The 19,345-nt window shown below is 48.1% G+C and overlaps 1 protein-coding gene across 2 annotated transcripts in view; it reads left to right on the top strand.

The window, feature by feature from the left end:
* EFHD1 (EF-hand domain family member D1) overlaps window positions 1–19,345 on the top strand; it is a 50,827-nt gene that overhangs the window by 22,786 nt on the left and 8,696 nt on the right. For both annotated transcript variants that reach the window (XM_010354551.2, XM_010354552.2), the window contains exons 2-3: window positions 7,600–7,747; window positions 17,476–17,610. In XM_010354551.2, the coding sequence (XP_010352853.1) occupies window positions 7,600–7,747; window positions 17,476–17,610 (283 nt within the window). The remainder of the gene's footprint in view (window positions 1–7,599; window positions 7,748–17,475; window positions 17,611–19,345) is intronic.

The raw sequence follows: 19,345 nt of genomic DNA, 5'->3' as shown, positions 1-19,345 counted from the left end.
TCTCCCAGCTGAGGACAGATTCCTGCCTATTCCCTGACCTTTACTTATCTTCCCATCTGCCTAACCAGTTTATCTCCTGTTCCTGGGCGCTGCTGTCTCCTTTCACCCAGGCTTTTCCGTTCCTCCCTTACTCGCTTCACTCTCCTTCCTTTCTGCTCACTCTTTGTTCATGTCCCAAATGATTCGCTTCTCAAATGCACCACATTCATCACTTCAGCCTTTTCTGCCAATTCTGTTGGAACACGCTGTGTGTGCTGGGCAGTGAGCAGTGGGCAGAAGACGTTTATCCAGAATCTTGGCACTGAAGGGACCTTAGTAGTCACGTTTTTCTTTTTTAAGAGATAGATCTCACTGTGTTGCCCAGGCTGTACTTGACCTGCTGGGCTCAAGCAGTCCTCCTGCCTCAGCCTCTGGAGTAGCTAGGATTACAGGGTCAAGCCACCGTACCTGCCCTTAGTGGTCATTTAACTGGGCCGCCCCGCTAAGGCTGACTTGACCAGAGAAGTGCTTCTCAGAGGGTTTTCTTGAAGCACTGCATTGCCAAGGTGCATCTTCTCAATGGAAAATCCCCAAATGCAGAGGACTGTGTGGTCAGATGAGTCTGTGCGCTCTGTTTCCCTCTTGTAAGTTTTGGACACATATGGAAGGCTCTGGAAAGTTCCACACTGAACCTGTTTACTTTGGGACTCTGTGTAACAGAGACTGCCCCTCCCAGCTGGTTTGTGCAAGCTCTTTACTTCTCAGGTCTAGTTCCAGTTGGCCGTTTTGCCAGAAGGCACTTCCTTGCACTTAGCTGAAGCCTGTTTCACCCATTTCCATGCAAAGAGCCCAGTTCTGGCACCCTTTGGGCCCCTGGGCAACATCTGAAGGCAGCTCTGCCAAATCCCGCTGGTTCCTTCCACCCTGTCCTTGTGTGGGGTCTTAAGTCCATTCGTCTTCTTGGGTGCTTCCCGCTGACCAGGCCCATGGCCTCCCTGCAGTGTGAGGTCTGCGTGGAGTGGGGCAGGCCATGATGGGGTGGACAGGACTGTGGCCCCTGCATTCGGGATTCAGGACTTTTTGTACTTGCCACTATGATTTATTTTGCCCACAAGTTTTTGGCAGCCTCCCTGACTCACTGTAGCGTCCCAGTCCCCTGAAGGTGTGGTCACAGGTGCAGGTGAGTGCCATTTGTCTCAAAACCTGTGCTAGGGAAGTCAGTTTGTGGGGGTCTCAGTTTTAATACCTTGCTTTTTTTTTTTTTTTAATTGTTTTGAGATAGGGTCTCACTCTGTCACCCAGGCTGGAGTGCAATTGTGTGAACATGGCTCGTTGCAGCCTTGACCTCCCAGGCCTGAAATGATCCCTCTGCCTCAGCCTTCTGAGGAGCTGGGACCACAGGCACATGTCACTATGCCTTGCTAATTTTTCTATATTTTTGAAGAGACAGGATCTCACTATGTTGCCCAGGCTGGTCTTGAACTCCTAGGCTCAAACAGTCTTCCCACCTCAGCCTCCCAAAGTGCTGGGATTGGAGGCATGAACCACCGCTCCGAGCCAGTACCTTGCATTTTTTAAAAATTGTGGTAAGATATGCATAATGTGAAATTTAGCTATTTTGTTTTGTTTGAGACAGGGTTGCATGCTGTCACCTAGACTAGAGTGATCACAGCTCACTGTAGCCTCAAACTCTTGTGCTCAAGTGATCCTCCCCCATTGGCCTCCCGAGTAGCTGGGACCACAGATGTGGGCCACCACACTCAGGTACTTTCTTAATTTTTTTGTAGAGATGGGGTCTTCTTTTGTTGCCCAGGCTGATCTGAAACTCCTAGGCTCAAGTGATTCTCCTGCCTGGGCTTCCCAAAGTGCTGGCATAACAGGCCTGACTGACTGCGCCCAGCAAAAATCACCATTTTTAGAACATTTTTAACCATTTTTGAGTATAGAGTTCAGTGGCAACAGCATTGACGTTATTATGCAACCATCACTGTCATCCATTTCCAGAATGTTTTCACCCTCCTAAACTGAAACTCTGTCCCCATTCAACACTAACTCCCCATTCTCTTCCCCAGCCCTTGACAGCCACCATTCTACTTCTGTCTCGATGATTTTGACTACTCTAGGGACCTGATGAGTGAATTCATACAATGAGGTGCCGTTTTTGCGACTGGCTTATTTCACTTGGCACAATGTCTTCAAGGTTCATCCATACTGTAGCCTGGGAGCATGTGTCAGAGTTCACTTCCCTTTCACTGCTAAATGGAATTCCATTGTTTGTATAGATCACATTTTGTCATTGGGCATTTGGATTGTTTCCTCCTTTTGGTGATTGTGAATAATGCTGCTGAGAATACTAGTGTCAGCCGGGCACGGTGGCTCACGCCTGTAATCTCTGCACTTTGGGAGGCTGAGGCGGGTGGATCACCTGAGGTCAGGAGTTCGAGACCAACCTCGCCAACATGATGAAACCCTGTCTCTACTAAAAATACAAAAAATTAGCCGGCCATGGCGGTGGGCCCTTGTAATCCCAGCTACTCAGGAGGCCTGAGGCAAGAGAATCACTTGAACCTAGGAGGTGGAGGTTGCAGTGAGCTGAGATCGCGCCACTGCACTCCAGCCTGGACATCAAGAGTGAAACTCCGTCATAAAAAAGAAAAAAAAAAGAAAGAGAGAGAGAGAGAGAGAATGCTAGTGTCCAGACATCCATTGGATCCTATGGTGATTCTTTGTTTAGGACCTGGCATTTTTCTTTTTTTTTTAAGACTGAGTTTCACTCTGTCCCGCAAGCTGGAGTGCAATGGCGCTATCTCAGCTCACTGCAACCTCTGCCTCCTGGGTTCAAGCGATTCTCCTGCCTCTGCCTTCTGAGTAGCTGAGATTACAGGCATGCGCCACCACACCCGGCTAATTTTTTGTATTTTTAGTGGAGACGAGGTTTCACCATGTTGGTCAGGCTGGTCTTGAACTCCTGACCTCAGATGATCCACCCACCTTGGCCTCCCAAAGTGCTGGGATTATAGGCATGAGCCACTGTGCCCGGCCAGGACCTTGCATTTTTCTTTGCTATATTTTATCTGTGGACATCACACCAGCTTGCCGAGATCTTTTGGGCCTAGATTGTGCCCCAACTTTGTGTCAATAGCAAATCTGAGAGTCAGCACCCTTTCCGGGTGGCTCTAACTAACAGCCAGTCCGCCTAAGTGTATCCATACCTGTTTATCTTCCCCCTAAGGGCCTGCTAGAGGGCATTGCTCACCCTGAGTGGTGACATCAGGTCAGTTGTGGTTTTCCGTTAGACCAACTTGACAGTAACGTTTCACAAGTAAATAAGCATGTGACCCAGCATTTCCAATCTTGGGTATATACACACGAAAATGGAAATATATGTCCAAACACTTGTATATGAACATTCAAAGCAACACTGTTCATAAGGTGTTGCCAAAAGGTGGAAACAACCAAATGTCCATCACCTGATGAGTGAAGAAACGAAATACGGTATATTGATACAGTGGAATATTGTTGGGCAACAAAATGTCCACAAGAGGCAAATCCATGGAGACAGAAAGGCTAGTAGTTGCTAGCGGGGAGGGGTGGCAAGAGGGGAGTGGGAAATGACTGCAAATGGGTACCAGTTTCTTTTTAGGGTGATGCAAACATTCTGGAATTACATGATAATGATGTTGGCACAACCTGAATATACTAAAAATCCATGCACTGTACAGTGAGTTTTATGGTATGTGAATTATATCTCAATAAAGCTGTCTTTTCAGGAAAAGCTTAAAAAACAGGTAAGTGAGGTCTATCCCCAAGTCATTTTCAGTGAACCCATGGAAATCGTTGCTTCCCTTCTTAAAGTGCTCACAAACCATCCTCTGGCAACGCTAGATCCTGGGCTGGAGCATCTGTGATTCACATACTCTGACCACTTCTGGGAAACCCAGAAGCACCTTGCTTGTTTCCAGACCTGGAACACCCGTCTCATCCTTCACGGTTCCTCAAAGCTCACTAACAGCCATCCAGTGATCTTGTCTGTGTCCTTTAGTGCCTTGCAATGTAACTCTGCTAGCGAGGAGGCCGCGCTGAGCACAGAGCTGCTTGAGTAAGAAGTAGCCAGCATACTGTTAAAGTGAGGGCACTGAGAAAAAAAACATAAGAAAGAAAAATAGCACCCACCAGAGGAAGGTGGTAAATGCTGTCCCGGAGAAGGATGGACAGTGGATGCTATTGGAGAGCTGAGGAGGAAGCGAGTGGCTCCCTGAGCTCCCGGGCACAGGAAGACCATATAGGAGGGCAGAGAGGGGGTGGCTAGGTGGGAGGAACGGCACGAGTTGGCCACTGTGACTGGAGGGCAGCCTGTCAGGGATTCCTGGGCCTCCTCTCCAGCCTGACCTTGGGAGCCTTAAATACCTCCAGCCCACAGCGCTAGATTCCTAGGTGCCCACAGGCTACATTTCTTGGCGGGTAGTGATTGTTCTCAATGATGGTGGGTTTTTGTTACTGAGGCTGTGTTGGGGGGAATGCAGATGGGTAATGAGTGGGTGAGTCGGTTCTCAAACAGCAACAAAGAAAAACCTGAGACTGACTAATTTATGAGAAAAGTGGTTTAATTGGCTCATGCACAGTTCCTCAGGCTGTACCGGAAATATGGCAGTGTGTGCTCGGCTTCTGGGAAGGCCTCAGGAAACTTACAAGCATGGCAGAAGGTGAAGGGCGAGGAGTGCTTCACATGGCTGGAGCAGGAGCAAGACAGAGCAAGTGGGAAGGTGCTACACACTTTTGAACAACTAGATCTTGCAAGAACTCACTCACTATCACAAGAACAGCACCAAGGGGATGGTGCTGAACCATCCATGAGAAATCTACCCCCATGATCCAACCGCCTCCTACCAAGTCCCACCTCCAACACTGGGGACTACAATTCGACATGAAATTTGGTGGGGATGCAGAGCCAAACCAGATCAGTGAGGAAGCCTGATTTGTTTATTTTAATCTTTAAATTTGTATTTATTATTTATTCATTTTATTTTATTTTATTTTATTTTATTTTGAGATGGAGTTTCTCTCTGTCACCCAGGCTGGAGTGCAGTGGCACAATCTCAGCTCACTGCAATCTCTGCCTCCTGGGTTCATGCCGTTCTCCTGCCTCAGCCTCCCGAGTAGCTGGGACTACAGGCACCCGCCACCACACCTGGCTAATTTTTTGTATTTTTAGTAGAGACGGGGTTTCACTGTGTTAGCCAGGATGGTCTCGATATCGATTTCCTGACCCCGTGATCTGCCCGCCTCAGCCTCCCAAAGTGCTGAGATTACAGGTGTGAGCCACTGCGCCCAGCCCCTTTATTAATTTTTTTAAGAGATGGGGTCTTGCTACATTGCCCGGGCTGGATACAGTCAAACTCCTGGGCTGAAGCGACCATCGCACCCTAGTCTCCCAGGTAGCTGGGACTACAGGTGGGCCTGTGATACTATACCCAGGCTTATTTATTTAATTTTTTAAATATTGTGGTAAAATGCACTCAACATAAAACTGACCAGGCCAGGTGCAGTGGCTAATGCCTGCAATCCCGACACTTTGGGAGGCCAAGGCAGGCGGATCACGTGAGGTCAGGTGTTCAACACCAGCCTGGCCAACGTGGTGAAACCCCATCTCTACTAAAAATACAAAAATTAGCTGTGTGTGGTGGCACCCACTTGTAATCCCAGCTACTTGGGAGGCTGAGGCAGGAGGATCACTTAAACCAAGGAGGCAGAGGTTGCAGTGAGCTGAGATTGTGCCACTGCATTCCAGCCTGGGTGACAGAGCAAGACTCTGCCTCAAAAACAAAACAAAACAACAAAAATTAGCTGGGTGTGGTGGTGCACACCTGTAATCCCAGCTACTTGGGAAGCTGAGGCACTAGAATCGCTTGAACCTGAGAGGTGGAGGTTGTAGTGAGCAGAGATCATGCAGCTGCACTCCAGCCTGAGCAACAGAGCGTGACTCTGTCTCAAAAACAAAAACAAAAAACAAAACCTCTGACCACTTTAACCATGTAAGTGGACAGCATTAAGTACATTCACGTTATTGTGCTGCCATCACCACCATCCATCGCCAGAACCTTTTTCTCATCTCAAGCTGAATCTCTACCCATTGAACACTAATTCCCATGCCCCTGTCTCCCAGCCCCTGGCAACCACTCATCCACTTTCTGTCTCTATGAATTTGACTACTGTAAGAACATCACAGAAGTGGAACCATACAGGATTTGCCTTTTTGTGGCTAGCTTGTTTCACTTAGCAGAATGCCCTCAAGGCTCACCCGTGTGTTAGCATTCCCTTCCTTTTTCTTGCCAAACAATATTCCCTTGTATAAACATAACCATATTCCATTGTGTGGATATACGAATACACCCGCTTTTTGTTTTTGAGACGGAGTCTCACTCTGTCACCCAGCCTGAACTGCAGTGGTGTGATCTTGGCTCACTGCAGCCTCCGCGTCCCAGGTTCAAGCAATTCTCTCACCTCAGCTTCTCGAGTAGCTGGGATTACAGGCATGTACCACCATGCCCAGCTCATTTTCGTATTTTTAGTAGAAACAGGATTTTACCATGTTTGCCAGGCTGTTCCACGAACTCTTGACCTCAGGTGATCCACCCACCTTGGCCTCCTGAAGTGCTGGAATTACAGGTGTGAGCCACCGCGCCTGGCTGGCTATACCCCGTTTCATTTCTCCTTTCATCTGTCCGCGGACACTTGCATTGTTCCCACCTTTTGGCTGTTGTAAACTGCTTTGTTTTTAGAGCAAGGTATTCATACCTGAGCAACAAGGAATTTCTGGGTGACGGAAAATGCTTGAAGGGAGGAGAGCCAGGGGGTCTGTGGAGAAATCCTGTAATGGGGGAAGTGGCTTGGAGGAAGCAGAGCACAGAGGGCTGATGATGGCTGGGCCAGGAGGGGACAGGGCCGGTCCCTGCCTGGTGAGGCTGGGTTTGTTTCCTGGCTGGGGACTGGGGGGCCAGTGAGCAGAGGGGTGGCCCTGTTAGAGGACAGAGTCAGAGCCCTCTCGGCAGACATAGCCGTTCAGAGCTGGAGACAAGACGAGCGAACCAGAAGGGAATCATGAGCCAGAGTCACGGCCACACACAAGGGTGGGAACCAACTTCCCCAGACCTGGGACGGGCTGTTGGGAATGGCCGTGGGAGAGATCCAGGGGCAGTGACCAGGAGGAGGCTCCTGGAATTGCCAGCCCTTCCCTGCGAATGTGCTGGGCGTCAGGGGCCAGCTCCTGCAACCCCTCCAATGTCCAGCATTAGGAGGAGGTGCTCACTTGATGTTTGTGGACCGAAACTGGGGGAAATTAAGGTAAACAAGGCATGTTTCTCACCCTCCAGAAATTATGGTTTAGTTGAGGAGATAAAAGACATGAAAACCAACAGGTAGTACAAGATCCACTTTGAGTCATACAAAGCCCTGAGGCGCTCTGAAGAGAGAGGGGTACCTCTGGAGCAGGTGACCCACATCGGCCTCGCAGAGCGGGAGGTATTTGAGTCATTTTTCAATGAATGAAGCCAAAGGAATTACATGTTTGGGAGACTAACAAGTGTCCTTTCGTCCCGGTCATGCATTCCTTTGACCCTGCAGGTATGACGCTGGGCGGGATGGCTTCATCGACCTGATGGAGCTGAAGCTGATGATGGAGAAGCTGGGGGCCCCCCAGACCCACCTGGGCCTGAAGAGCATGATCAAGGAGGTGGACGAGGACTTCGATGGCAAGCTCAGCTTCCGGGAGGTACCTGCCTACTGTGGCCCTGAGCCCCTGTGGGGTGCCCCTGAGGGGACCTTCAAGTGTACAGCCCCCTGGAGCACAAACGAGTTTGGCCTCTCCAGAGTGCTGTTTGCATATCTAACCTGCAATTATGCTTTCAAAAATGCCTTTTAGGAGACAGCTAACCCCAGTTCTGGCCTGGAAAAAGCAGCATGGGTAGTAGTATAACCTCCTTTCAATAAAATAATAAGAAATTTGGAGGATGTTCACCAAAATATTCATAGTGGATATTTATGGGGACAAAATTTTGGTGGTTTTATAAGGTTATTCTTTTTTATATATTAAAACTTTTCATGTTTAAACATATTTTAAAATTATTTTTAATTGTTATGGATACATAATAATTGTACATATTAGACGTGTGATTTTTTTTTTATTAGTATTATTTTTTGAGACAGAGTCTTACTCTGTTGCCCAGGCTAGAGTGCAATGGTGTGATTTCAGCCCACCGCAACCTCCACCTCCTGGGTTCAAGCGATTCGTGCCTTAGCCTCCCAAGTAGCTGGGATTATAGTGTGCCACCAGGCCTGGCTAATTTTTGTATTTTTCGTAGAGATGGGGTTTCGCCATGTTGACCATACTGGTCTCAAACTCCTGGCCTCAAGTGATCCTCTGTTTCAGCCTTCCAAAGTGCTGAAATTACAGGCGTGAGCCACCAAGCTCGGCCTATGGGTGATATCTCGATACAAGCATACAATGTGTAATGACCAAGTCAGGGTAATCTGGGTATCCGTCACCTCAAGCATTTATCATTTCTTTGTGTTTGAAACATTCTATTCCTTTTAATTATTTTGAAATATACAATAATGTGTCTTCTTTGCTTATCACCCAGGCTGGAGTGCAGTGGCTCAATCCTCAATCATGGCTCACTACAGCCTTGACCTTCTAGTCTCCTCCATTGATCCTCCCACCTCAGCCTCCTGAGTAGCTGGGACTATAGGCACATACCACCACACATGTCTAATTTTTTAAATTTACTGTAGAGATGAGGTCTCACTGTGTTGTCCAGGCTGGTCTCCAACTCAGCCTCAAGCAATCCTCCTGCCTCTGCCTCCCAAAGTGCTGGGATTACAGGCATGAGCCACCTTGCCCAGTTATTTTGAGAATAATACTTCTTTATATTTTCATTTTCATTATTTATTTATTTGTTTGTTTGTTTATTTACTTGAGACAGGGTTGCTCTGTTGCCTAGGCTAGAATGCAGTGGCATGATCACAGCTCACTGCGGCCTCAAACTCCCAGTATCAACCCATCCTCCCACCTCAGCCTCCTGAGTAGCTGGGACTACAGAAATGTACCACCATGCCTGGCTAATTTTAAAAAATTTTTTGTAGAGATAGAGTCTTGCTATGTTGCCCAGGCTGGTCTCCAACTCAGCCTCCCAAAGTGCTGGGATTACAGGCATGTCTAGCTACTTTTTATTTTTACAGCATGCAAAAATAGTTTATTTTTTATTAAAATTTTTTTTTGTTGTTTATAGAAACAGGGACTCACTTTGTTGCCCAGACTGGTCTCAAACTCCTGGGTTCAAGCAATCCTCCTGTCTTGGCCTCCCGACGTGTTGGGATTACAGTGTGAGCCACTGTGCCCATCCCCAAAATAGATTTTTTTTTTAAATTTTTTTTTAAATTTTTGAGACAAAGTCTCACTCTGTTGCCCAGGCTGGAGTGCGGTGGCATGATTTCAGCTCACTGCAACCTCCACCTCCTGGTTTCACGTGATTCTTGTGCCTCAGTCCCCACCAAGTAGCTGGGATTACAGGTGTGCACAACTATTCCTGGCTAATTTTTGTATTTTTAGTAGAGATGGGAATCATTCTACTTGGCCCCTGGATCTCTCCCACGGCCATTCCATCATTCTCCATGATGCCCAGGCTAGTCTTGAACTCCTGAGCTCAAACAATCTGCCTGCCTCGGCCTCCCAAGGTGCTGAGATTACATGCATGAGCTGCATCCAGCTGTATTTTTTAATTTTTTGAGACAAGAGTCTCACTCTGTTCCCCAGGCTGGAGTGCAGTGGTATAGTCTTACCTCACTGCAACCCTCACCTCTCAGGCTCAAGCTATCCCCCCACCTCAGCCTCCTGAGTAGCTGGACCACAGGCATGTACTACCACACCTGGCTTTCAAAAGTAATTTTATAAAGGGTCTTATTCTGTGCCGGTGGAGCCCCCTCACCAACAGTCCAAGAATGGACTTGGTCTTTGAACCTCTGAAATTGCAGGCAAAATTTTGAGGTACCGGCATCTCCCCCAGGAAGAGTGCATATAGCATTCACAGCTGATCCCCAGATGGCTAAGAACCTCTGTGAGAAAGCCGTTTCTATTTTAGGGACAGTGTCTCAAGACTATCCGATGTCTTCCGTGGCAAGGACGCCACCCCACAGGGAAGGGGATTTCATGTGTTCGATGTGTTCTTATGAGTTTTATCTGCTACCTGTATTATAACTTTTTTTTTTTTTTTTTTTTTTTTTGGAGACAGTCTCACTCTGTTGCCTAGCCTGGAGTGCAGTGGTGCGAACTCAGCTCAGTGCAACCTCCACCTCCTGGGTTCCAGCGATTCCCCTGCCTCAGCCTCCTGAGTAGCTGGGACTCTAGGCACGTGCCATCACGCCTGGCTACTTTTTGTAATTTTAGTAGAGATAGAGTTTCCCCATGTTGCCCACGCTGGTCTCGAACTCCTGGCCTCAAGCAATCCACCTGCTTTGGCCTCCCAAAGTGCTGGAATTATAGGTGTGAGCCACTGCACCTGGCCTATTATAATAATTTTGATGATGATATCAGATTAAAGGTTCAGAGCATCTGCAGTTTCAGTCATGTCTCAGCTTCAGCCCTTAGGAGCTGGGAGTAGAGGACCCTCCCTGCTTCCTGGTGTTTAACCTTGGTTATTCCAGAAACGTTGGAGTACTGGCACCCTGGTTTTTTCACAGCTCACTGCAGCCTCTCACTTCTGGGCTCAAACAGTCCTCCCACATCAGCCTCCCAAAGTGTTGGGATTACAGGCGTGAGCCCCCACACCCAGCTAGCGCCCTGGTTTCTGATGTGAGACTTTGGGTCAAGCATTGGTCTCTCTAGGCTAGAAGTTCTTCCTGGAGCAGAACTGGCAGCCACAAGCCCCTCCCTGAGCCGTGGTGAACTGGGCTTGTCCCTTGCTTCTACAAATCGGCTCCAAAATCTTCCACCTTTACTAAACCTGAGATAGGATTCACAGGGCTGGGCATGACCGTCTGGATGGTCTCATCTAGCTTTGCATGCCAGAGCCAAGGGGCTGAAGGACCACAGATATCTGGGTTTGCTGGGTGTGGGCTGTGGCCTCCGTGCCACTCAGCCTGTCCTGTCACCACCACACTTGTCCTCACAGCTGCCCCATTTGGCTCCTGCTGGGGCACTGGCTCTTTCCAACCCGAATACCCCTAGAGTATAGAAGGCAGATACTTTTGCCTTGGTGAAGCTTTGGAGTAGGTTCTGGGGAGAGAGCTGTGGTGAGGCTGTGACCTCTGGGAACAGGAGCTGAGAGGGTGTTTTGTGGCTTGCAATTGCCAAATGAACTAAGACACATTCCCCCATCTGCTCCGTTGTACGCAGGGGCCAACCACAGGTGCTCCTCCCTGAATCCGTGATGCTTGGTTAGCTTTTGTCTAGCTGCTGGTTTGGCCAGCAGATGGTAGACATCAGAAGCTTGGAAATCTCCAAAGGGTTCCTGTGATTTGTTTGCACCCCCATTCCAGAGCTTCAGGGACATTCACAGTCTACCCTTTGTCAGTTCCAAGCCCAGTCCCATCTCTAGTAGCCGCCCCAGGCATGCAGGCCCTGGAAGTGTAAGGACATGCTGCCACTCATACTTTCCTGTTCCATTATTTCACTGTGCTGGTTTCCACCTCTGCTTAAGGCCCTAGTGGACCAGGGCTGTGTTCACAGACTGAAAAGAGCATGGGCTCAGGCTGCCATGCAAAGCTAGGTCCCCAGAGTGAGATCTTTTACTTCTGAGCCTCAGTTTTTGTGTCTTTAAAATAGTGGTGTGAATAGCTCTCCCCGCTATTGTGACCATTGTGAAAACTAAGTTATCTTTCTGTGCCCTTTACAAGCTAGGAAGACATTCCTTACTGGAAACTGTATTTGCTGCCACCTTGGTCTTGCACTTCCAGCTTCTGAAACGGTGAGAAAATACATTTCTGTTGTGTGAGCCACCCAGTCTGCACAATTTTGTTAGGGCAGCCCAAGCAGACAAATCCAGTGGCCCCTGGAGCCTGGCCGTGCTGGGCTGCCCGCCCGCCTGACCGTGGCTGACCAGACCATGGATGAACCCCTGGTCTCACCAGGCTAATCGAATTCTCTCTCTTGGGATTTTGAAATTGGGGTTGAAGTGCTCTGAGTTGGCTCTGCAGATGGCTGTTCTTGGAAGGGTAATACAATGTGGGGTGCCCACTTTCTACCGTGTGGACCAGCATGAGAGAGGGAGGGGGAATCTTGCCTCCAGTCCTAAGGGCTTTGCCTCTCCCAGTCCTCCTCCAGGCCACTGCATCTTGTCCTTGGATTTTTGAGACATCTATTTTATTTATTTATTCATTCATTCATTCATTCATTTATTTACTTTGAGACGGAGTTTTGCTCTTGTTGCCCAGGCGGGAGTGCAATGGTGCAATCTCAGCTCACTGCAACCTCCGCCTCTCAGTTTCGAGCGATTCTCCTGCCTCAGCCTCCCAAATAGCTGGAATTACAGGCATGCAGCACCACACCCAGAGAATTTTGTATTTTTCTTTTTAGTAGAGACAGGGTTTCACCATGTTGGCCAGGCTGGTCTCGAACTCCTGACCTCAGGCGATCCACCTGCCTTGGCCTCCCAAAGTGCTGGGATTACAGGCACGAGCCACTGTGTCTGGTCGAGACATCTGTTTTAAATAATGAATACTTCCTTTTTGCTTAAGTGAACAAGTTTATTTCTGTCACTTGCAACCTAAGAGTTCTAACTAATACCGAGGGAGTGTTTGCATCACCAGCCGCAGCCATGAAGTTAAAAATTCCCTGAGTGTATCAGAAGCATCCATAGCTTGCGTGTGGAAGGGCTTTTAGCTTTGTTAGTTCTCTTGCTGTCTCTTTGTTTTCTACCTCTCCTTCCCTCCCCCTCTTTCTTCACAGTCACAGCTAGGACAGTTTCCAATTCTTCTACCACATGCCCGGCTTTGTGGACTATAAATAGGAAGACAAACAAGGCTGGGCAGTTGGATAAATTGTCATTTAGGGTGGTTGGTGATTGTAATAAAATAAATGGAAATGTCTGGCATGCTTCATGGAGGGCGAGGCGCTTTCAGCTTGAGCTGAGTTTTTTTTTCCTTATTTAACTGGCTGGGGTAGGGGGGACCCCTGAGGTGTGACAGGGATGCTGCTGGTCACCTGCTGACCCGGCACGGTGAGTGGATGTGGTCTGGATCTGCCCCAGACCTGAGGGTTCAGAGGAAACAGCTCTGGGAAGGGACCCGTGAGGAGAGCTTTCCCTCATGTTTCCAGTTCATGGAACCCGTCCGTAAACTGTCATCTCCACTCTGGATGTGAGAAGGCCAAGCCTGGGGGATGGTGAAAGTCCCTGAGGTCACCTGGGTGGGCGCTGGCTGGGGGTGGTGCTCTGTCTTTTCTTTTTTTAGAAAATATTTTATTATTTTATTTATTTATTTAGTTATTTGAGACACGGTTTCACTCTGTCACCCAGGCTGGAGTGCAGTGGCACGATCTCAGCTCACTGCAACCTCCACCTCTCAGATTGAAGCAATTCTTGTGCCTCAGCCTCCCGAGTAGCTGGGATTACAGTTGTGTACCACCACGCCTGGCTAATTTTGCTATTCTTAGTAGAGACGGAGTTTCACCATGTTGGTCATATGCTGGTCTCGAACTCTGGACCTCAAATGATCCGCCCGCCTCAGCCTCCCAAAGTGCTGAGATTACAGGTGTGAGCCACCACACCCAGTCAGTGCTCCGTCTTTTCGCAGCTGCCTGTCTGGGCCCCAGAGAGCACTGGCCTGGTGGGGCTGCCTGTTCTGTTTGCTGCGTGGAGCAATATGGTGGGGCCTTCTGTGAAGGAAATGCTTTAAGGATAGCAGGGCACGGAGCGACTGCTATGTCATTCCCTCTCTGCACATGCCTCTCATCCACAGCCCTGAAGTCTGCTGGTTCAACCTTTCCCACCCCTGTGTCCCCATCCCCTTGACTTCCAACCTATTCTTGGGGGCCCTGGCCTCCTTCAAGAGGCCTGTCTTCTTTCTTTTTTTTTTTTTTTTTTTTTTTGAGACGGAGTCTTGCTCTGTCACCCAGGCTGGAGTGCAGTGGCCAGATCTCAGCTCACTGCAAGCTCCGCCTCCCGGGTTCACGCCATTCTCCTGCCTCAGCCTCCCGAGTAGCTGGGACTACAAGGCGCCGCCACCTCGCCCGGCTAGTTTTTTGTATTTTTAGTAGAGATGGGGTTTCACTGTGTTCGCCAGGATGGTCTCGATCTCCTGACCTCGTGATCCGCCCGTCTCGGCCTCCCAAAGTGCTGGGATTACAGGCTTGAGCCACCGCGCCCGGCCAAGGCCTGTCTTCTTTCAAATCAGTGTTCAGGCTCTGATAATCCGCAGCAAACTGAGTCTCTGCCGGCCTCTAGTGAGAGAGTTTGAAGCTGCAGGTGGATGAACGGGGCTGACCGTCGGCCTCTCCGTGGGCATGTTGCTGTGTCCCTTGCTTTGTATTTGACAATATCCACGGTGGCGTTAGGACCCTGAAGGGAGCAAAAGGAAGAGGGTGTCTTACAAGGCGTTTCAGGGTTGCGGCGGTTGAGACTCTCACCACATGAAACACACTTCCCTCTGGGAATTGAGAGCCTTGGCAGTAACGATACTCAAGTGAGGGTTTGGAAGGCCTGCAGAAGTTGCTTAACATATCACTCTCCTTTAAGTAGTGTTCTTTTCCCTTTTGAGAAGGCTTTTTTTTTTTTTTTTTTTTGGAGACAGAATCTTACTCTGTAGCCCAGGCTGGAGTTCAATGGTACGACCTTGGCTCACTGCAACCTCCACCTCCTGGGTTCAAGCAATTCTCCTGCTTCACGCTCCTGAGTAACGGATTACAGGTGCACGCCACCATGCCTGGCTAATTTTTGTATTTTTAGTAGAGACGGGGTTTCACCATGTTGGTCAGGCTGGTCTCGAACTCCTGACCTCGTGATCCGCCCGCCTTGGCCTCCCAAAGTGCTGAGATTACAGGCGTAAACCACTGTGCCTGCCTAAAAGAAGGCATTCTTTTAGGGAAGAGGGTTATGAAAAAAGACCTGGAAACCTGAAATTTTCCTGTGGGTGCACACATTTTAGGTAGCACCTGAAAACCTGGAGAGACCCTCTTTTGATGATGGCTTGGAACATATCAGTTTATATTCTTTCCATATGGAAAAATAAATCATGAAACTTAGATAGCAGTTGTTTGATGCATAAATCAATTAAAATTATTTAAATAAGAGAACTTAAAAAGCCACAAAATTGCCTTGGGAGAGTACAGGAAGATGGGGGACCTGCCATTTAAGTTTGGCCAATTTGTAGCTGGGCATGGTGGCTCATGCCTGTAATCCCAGCACTCTGAGAGACCTGAGGCTAGGAGTTCGAGACCAGTTTGGTCAACATGGCGAAACCCCATCTCTACTAAAAATACAAAAATTAGCCAGGCATGGTGTCACGCTCCTGTAATCCCAGCTATTTGAGAGGCTGAGGCGGGAGGATCGCTTGAACCTGGGAGGCAGAGGTAGCAGTAAGCTGAGATCGAGCCATTGTACTCCAGCCTGAGCAACAGAGTGAGACTCCATCTCAAAAAAAAAAGGTTTGGCCAATTTATTTATTTAAAAGTTTGTTCTTTGGAGGCCTAAAGATTAATTCATTCAGGTCACATTTTGAATCTGGAGGAGGAAGGTGGATTATTCAACAAATGATACAAGGATTACTAACCAACCATTTGGAAGAAAATAAGGTTAATGATTAACCTCACATGTTAAATAAAAATAAATTTCAGAGATTAAATATTTACATGGTTAAAAAAAAAGCCATAAAAGTTGTAGAAAAAATGTTGGTGATTGTTTATGTAACCTTGGTGCTGAGGAAGGTTTTTCTAAGCATAACACTATATGTAAAATTTTTGAAAGTTGAAAATTAGCATAAACATACTTAAAAGGCAAGTGACAAAGCTGAAGTATTTGAAACATACCAGGTTCTGTGAAGATCTTTAGCAAATGATAAGAAAGGTAAACCATCTAATGCAAAAATGAGACACACTAGAAAAATACAAGTTGTTAAAAAACCATTGGAAATATTAAGTTATTTAGTTTTTTGAAAAATAGTTCATATAGGTTTATTTGATTTTTCTTTCGTCACTGTAAACTAGGATGCTGCTAATTTTTTACTTTCATAGATAATGTTTAAACCATTGTAGGAATGTTTCTGAAGGATAAATTCCTACCAGTAGAATTAATGGTTGGAAGGCAAAAAGCATCTTATTTTCCGTAAACATTTCCAAAGTGCCCATCAAGTGCCTCACACCTGTAATTCAGCACTTTAAGAGGCTGAGGCAGGAGGATCACTTGAGACCATGAGTTTGAGACCAGCCTGGGCAACGTAGAAGACCCTGTCTCTACAAATTAAAAAAAAAAAAAAAAAAAAAAAGCCAGGTGTGGTGGCACATAGCTGTGGTCCCAGCTACTCAGGAACTGGAGGCCACAGGACTACCTGAGCCCAGGAGGTCAAGGTTGAGCTGTGATCACAGTGAACTGTGATCACACCACAGCACTCCAGAGTGAGACCCTGTCTCAAGAAAATAAAGAGCCTGTCTCAAGAAAATAAATAATTATCGGCCGGGCGTGGTAGCTCACACTTGTAATCCCAGCACTTTGGGAGGCCGAGACGGGCGGATTACGAGGTCAGGAGATCGAGACCATTCACTAACACAGTGAAACCCCGTCTCTAGTAAAAATACAAAAAATTAGCCAGACGTGGTGGCGGGCACCTGTAGTCCCAGCTACTCGGGAGGCTGGGGCAGGAGAATGGCGTGAACCCAGGAGGTGGAGCTTACGGTGAGCCCAGATCGCACCACTGTACTCCAGCCTGGGCGACAGAGTGAGACTCCATCTTAAAAAAAAAAAAAAAAAGAAAAGAAAAGAAATAGGCCGGGTGTGGTGGCTCACACCTGTAATCCCAGCACTTTGGGAGGCCAAGGTGGGCATATCACCCGAGGTCAGAAGTTTGAGACCAGCCTGACCAACATGGAGAAACCACGTCTCTACTAAAATACAAAAAAATCCGCCGGGCATGGCGCATCCCTGTAATCCCAGCTACTTGGGAGGCTGAGGCAGGAGAATTGCTTGAACCTGCGAGGCAGAGGTTGCGGTGAGCCGAGATCACGCCATTGCACTCCAGCCTGGGTGACAGAGCTAGACTCTGCCTCAAAAAAAAAAAAAAGTTTGAATTGGTTTACACTTTCAAATAAATATGAGGGTGCCCATTTCCCTATATCCTTGGGAAAAATGGACATGTTTTCATTTCTGACAATCTGATAAGGGAAAAAAATAATTTGCCACACACACACATAAACACCTTTCTTAAGTGATTAGCGGAGTGACTTCGGCTTGGGCCAGAGGCTGGTTGTGAATCTCTCAGTGAGACCCACGCTGATTCCCTGCTTTCTTTCCCCTGTAGTTCCTGCTCATTTTCCACAAGGCCGCGGCGGGGGAGCTGCAGGAGGACAGTGGGCTGATGGCGCTGGCAAAGCTCTCCGAGATCAATGTGGCCCTGGAGGGCGTCAAAGGTGCCAAGAACTTCTTTGAAGCCAAGGTAGGGCTTCGTTCCTTCTGTGAGGAGCAACCACTCCCAGCCTTCACCCTGTCCACCAGACTGCAGCTGTCAATTTCATCTCAGCAGAACAAACCTGCAGAAACAGACCAGGAGGGTCCTCCAAGTCCCCTGCCACTCAGCACAGTGGGTGCCAGTCCACCTGAGCTCAGAGTCTGCCTCCTCCATCTCCCTACCCTGTCCACTCGGAGCCTCAGTGTCTTCATCTGTATGATGGAGGGGTGACAACAGAATTGCCTGAATGATGAAACGAGTTCATGTACATGAAAGCGTTTAGCAAGTGCCTGGCTCACTGTGAGCCCTTCGTAGGTGGTATGGGCCGTTGGGACTCTTGTGGAGTTTCGTTTTAGTTTATTCTGGGAGCTTGCCCAGAGACAGAGTGCCTTGGTGACACATCCTGGCCTGCCCAGTCCCCTAAGCAGGACTCTAAATTCTCACTTCTCTTTGAGGCTGCTTGGAGACAGATTTCATCATCTTTCTGCCACGCTGAAAGCCCAGTGCTCTCATCTGACAGTGTCAAGGACAAGCCAACCACTCATTGTGCCTTAAACACTGGCACCATGTGTCCAATTCTGAAAGTGGTTTGGCCTTTCCTTCCTGACTTAGCATTGATTCAGCCCATCTCCAGCAAAGCTGGGCACCGCATTGAGCTCTAAGAGACAACTTCTTTCTAAGGATGAAGTGGACGTAACTGTTGCCCTTCCCAGGGCACATACATAGTCCAGTGAAGAAAGCAAGCTCCACAATGATACAGAGAAGGTAGAGAGGAGGGAAGGGCTATTTTGCAGGGATGGGTCTTCTCCATCCATTGAGTATATAACATGCCGATGTCTTATGATGCCTTGGCAGAGGTGCTAGGGTTGAGAGCCCGAGCTTAGCAGGACAGTTTTCAGTCCACTGCTCCAGTGCAAGGTGATACGTGTTCTAGTTGAAGTAGGTTTGAGTGTCTGGGAATGTTTTATCTGGGCATTCAAGACCTGTTATAATCTGGCTCTGATCCCTGCTTCAGCCTCATCCATCCCCTTCAAATGCTGCCACGCCTTTCCCAACTGGATCTGCTGTTCCCTCTGCCTGAACGCCCTACCCAAATGCCTCTGCCTAGAAAACTGCTTCTTCATCCAGACCCATTTTGAAGAGTTCCTCCCCTAGGCTGCTTTCCCTGACTGTCCGTCCTCTTCTGTGTGCCTCTAGTACACGTGGAAGTGGGTTATAATTTATCTTTTCGAGGCACCCTTAGATGCTTTTGGTAAAAGTATAAATTAACCCAGCTTTTTATTTTATTTTTTGAGATGGAGTCTCACTCTGCTGCCCAGGCTGGAGTGTAGTGGCAGAATCTTGGCTCACTGCAACTTTGACCCCATTTTTTATAAAGCAGTTTGAAACTAACTATTCACATTTTATATTTTTCCCTTCCAGAATTCTACCTCTTAAGACTTCTTCTTCTTTTTTTTTTTTGAGACTGAGTCTCACTCTGTCGCCCAGGCTGGAGTACAGTGGTGTGATCTTGGCTCACTGCAACCTCCGCCTCCCAGGTTCAAGTGATTCTCCTGCCTCAGCCTCCTGAGTAGCTAGGACTATAGGCACGCACCACCACGCCCAGCTAATTTTTGTATTTTTAGTAGAGATGGGATTTCATCATATTGGCCAGGCTAGTCTCAAACTCCTGACCTCGTGATCTGCCTGCCTCCACCTCCCAAAGTGCTGGGATAACAGGCAT

Source organism: Rhinopithecus roxellana, chromosome 14, assembly GCF_007565055.1.
Source record: "Rhinopithecus roxellana isolate Shanxi Qingling chromosome 14, ASM756505v1, whole genome shotgun sequence".
Classification (NCBI taxonomy): Eukaryota; Metazoa; Chordata; class Mammalia; order Primates; family Cercopithecidae; genus Rhinopithecus; species Rhinopithecus roxellana.
Note: the sequence above shows the minus strand (reverse complement) of the source record. Positions and strands in the feature narration are given on the sequence as shown.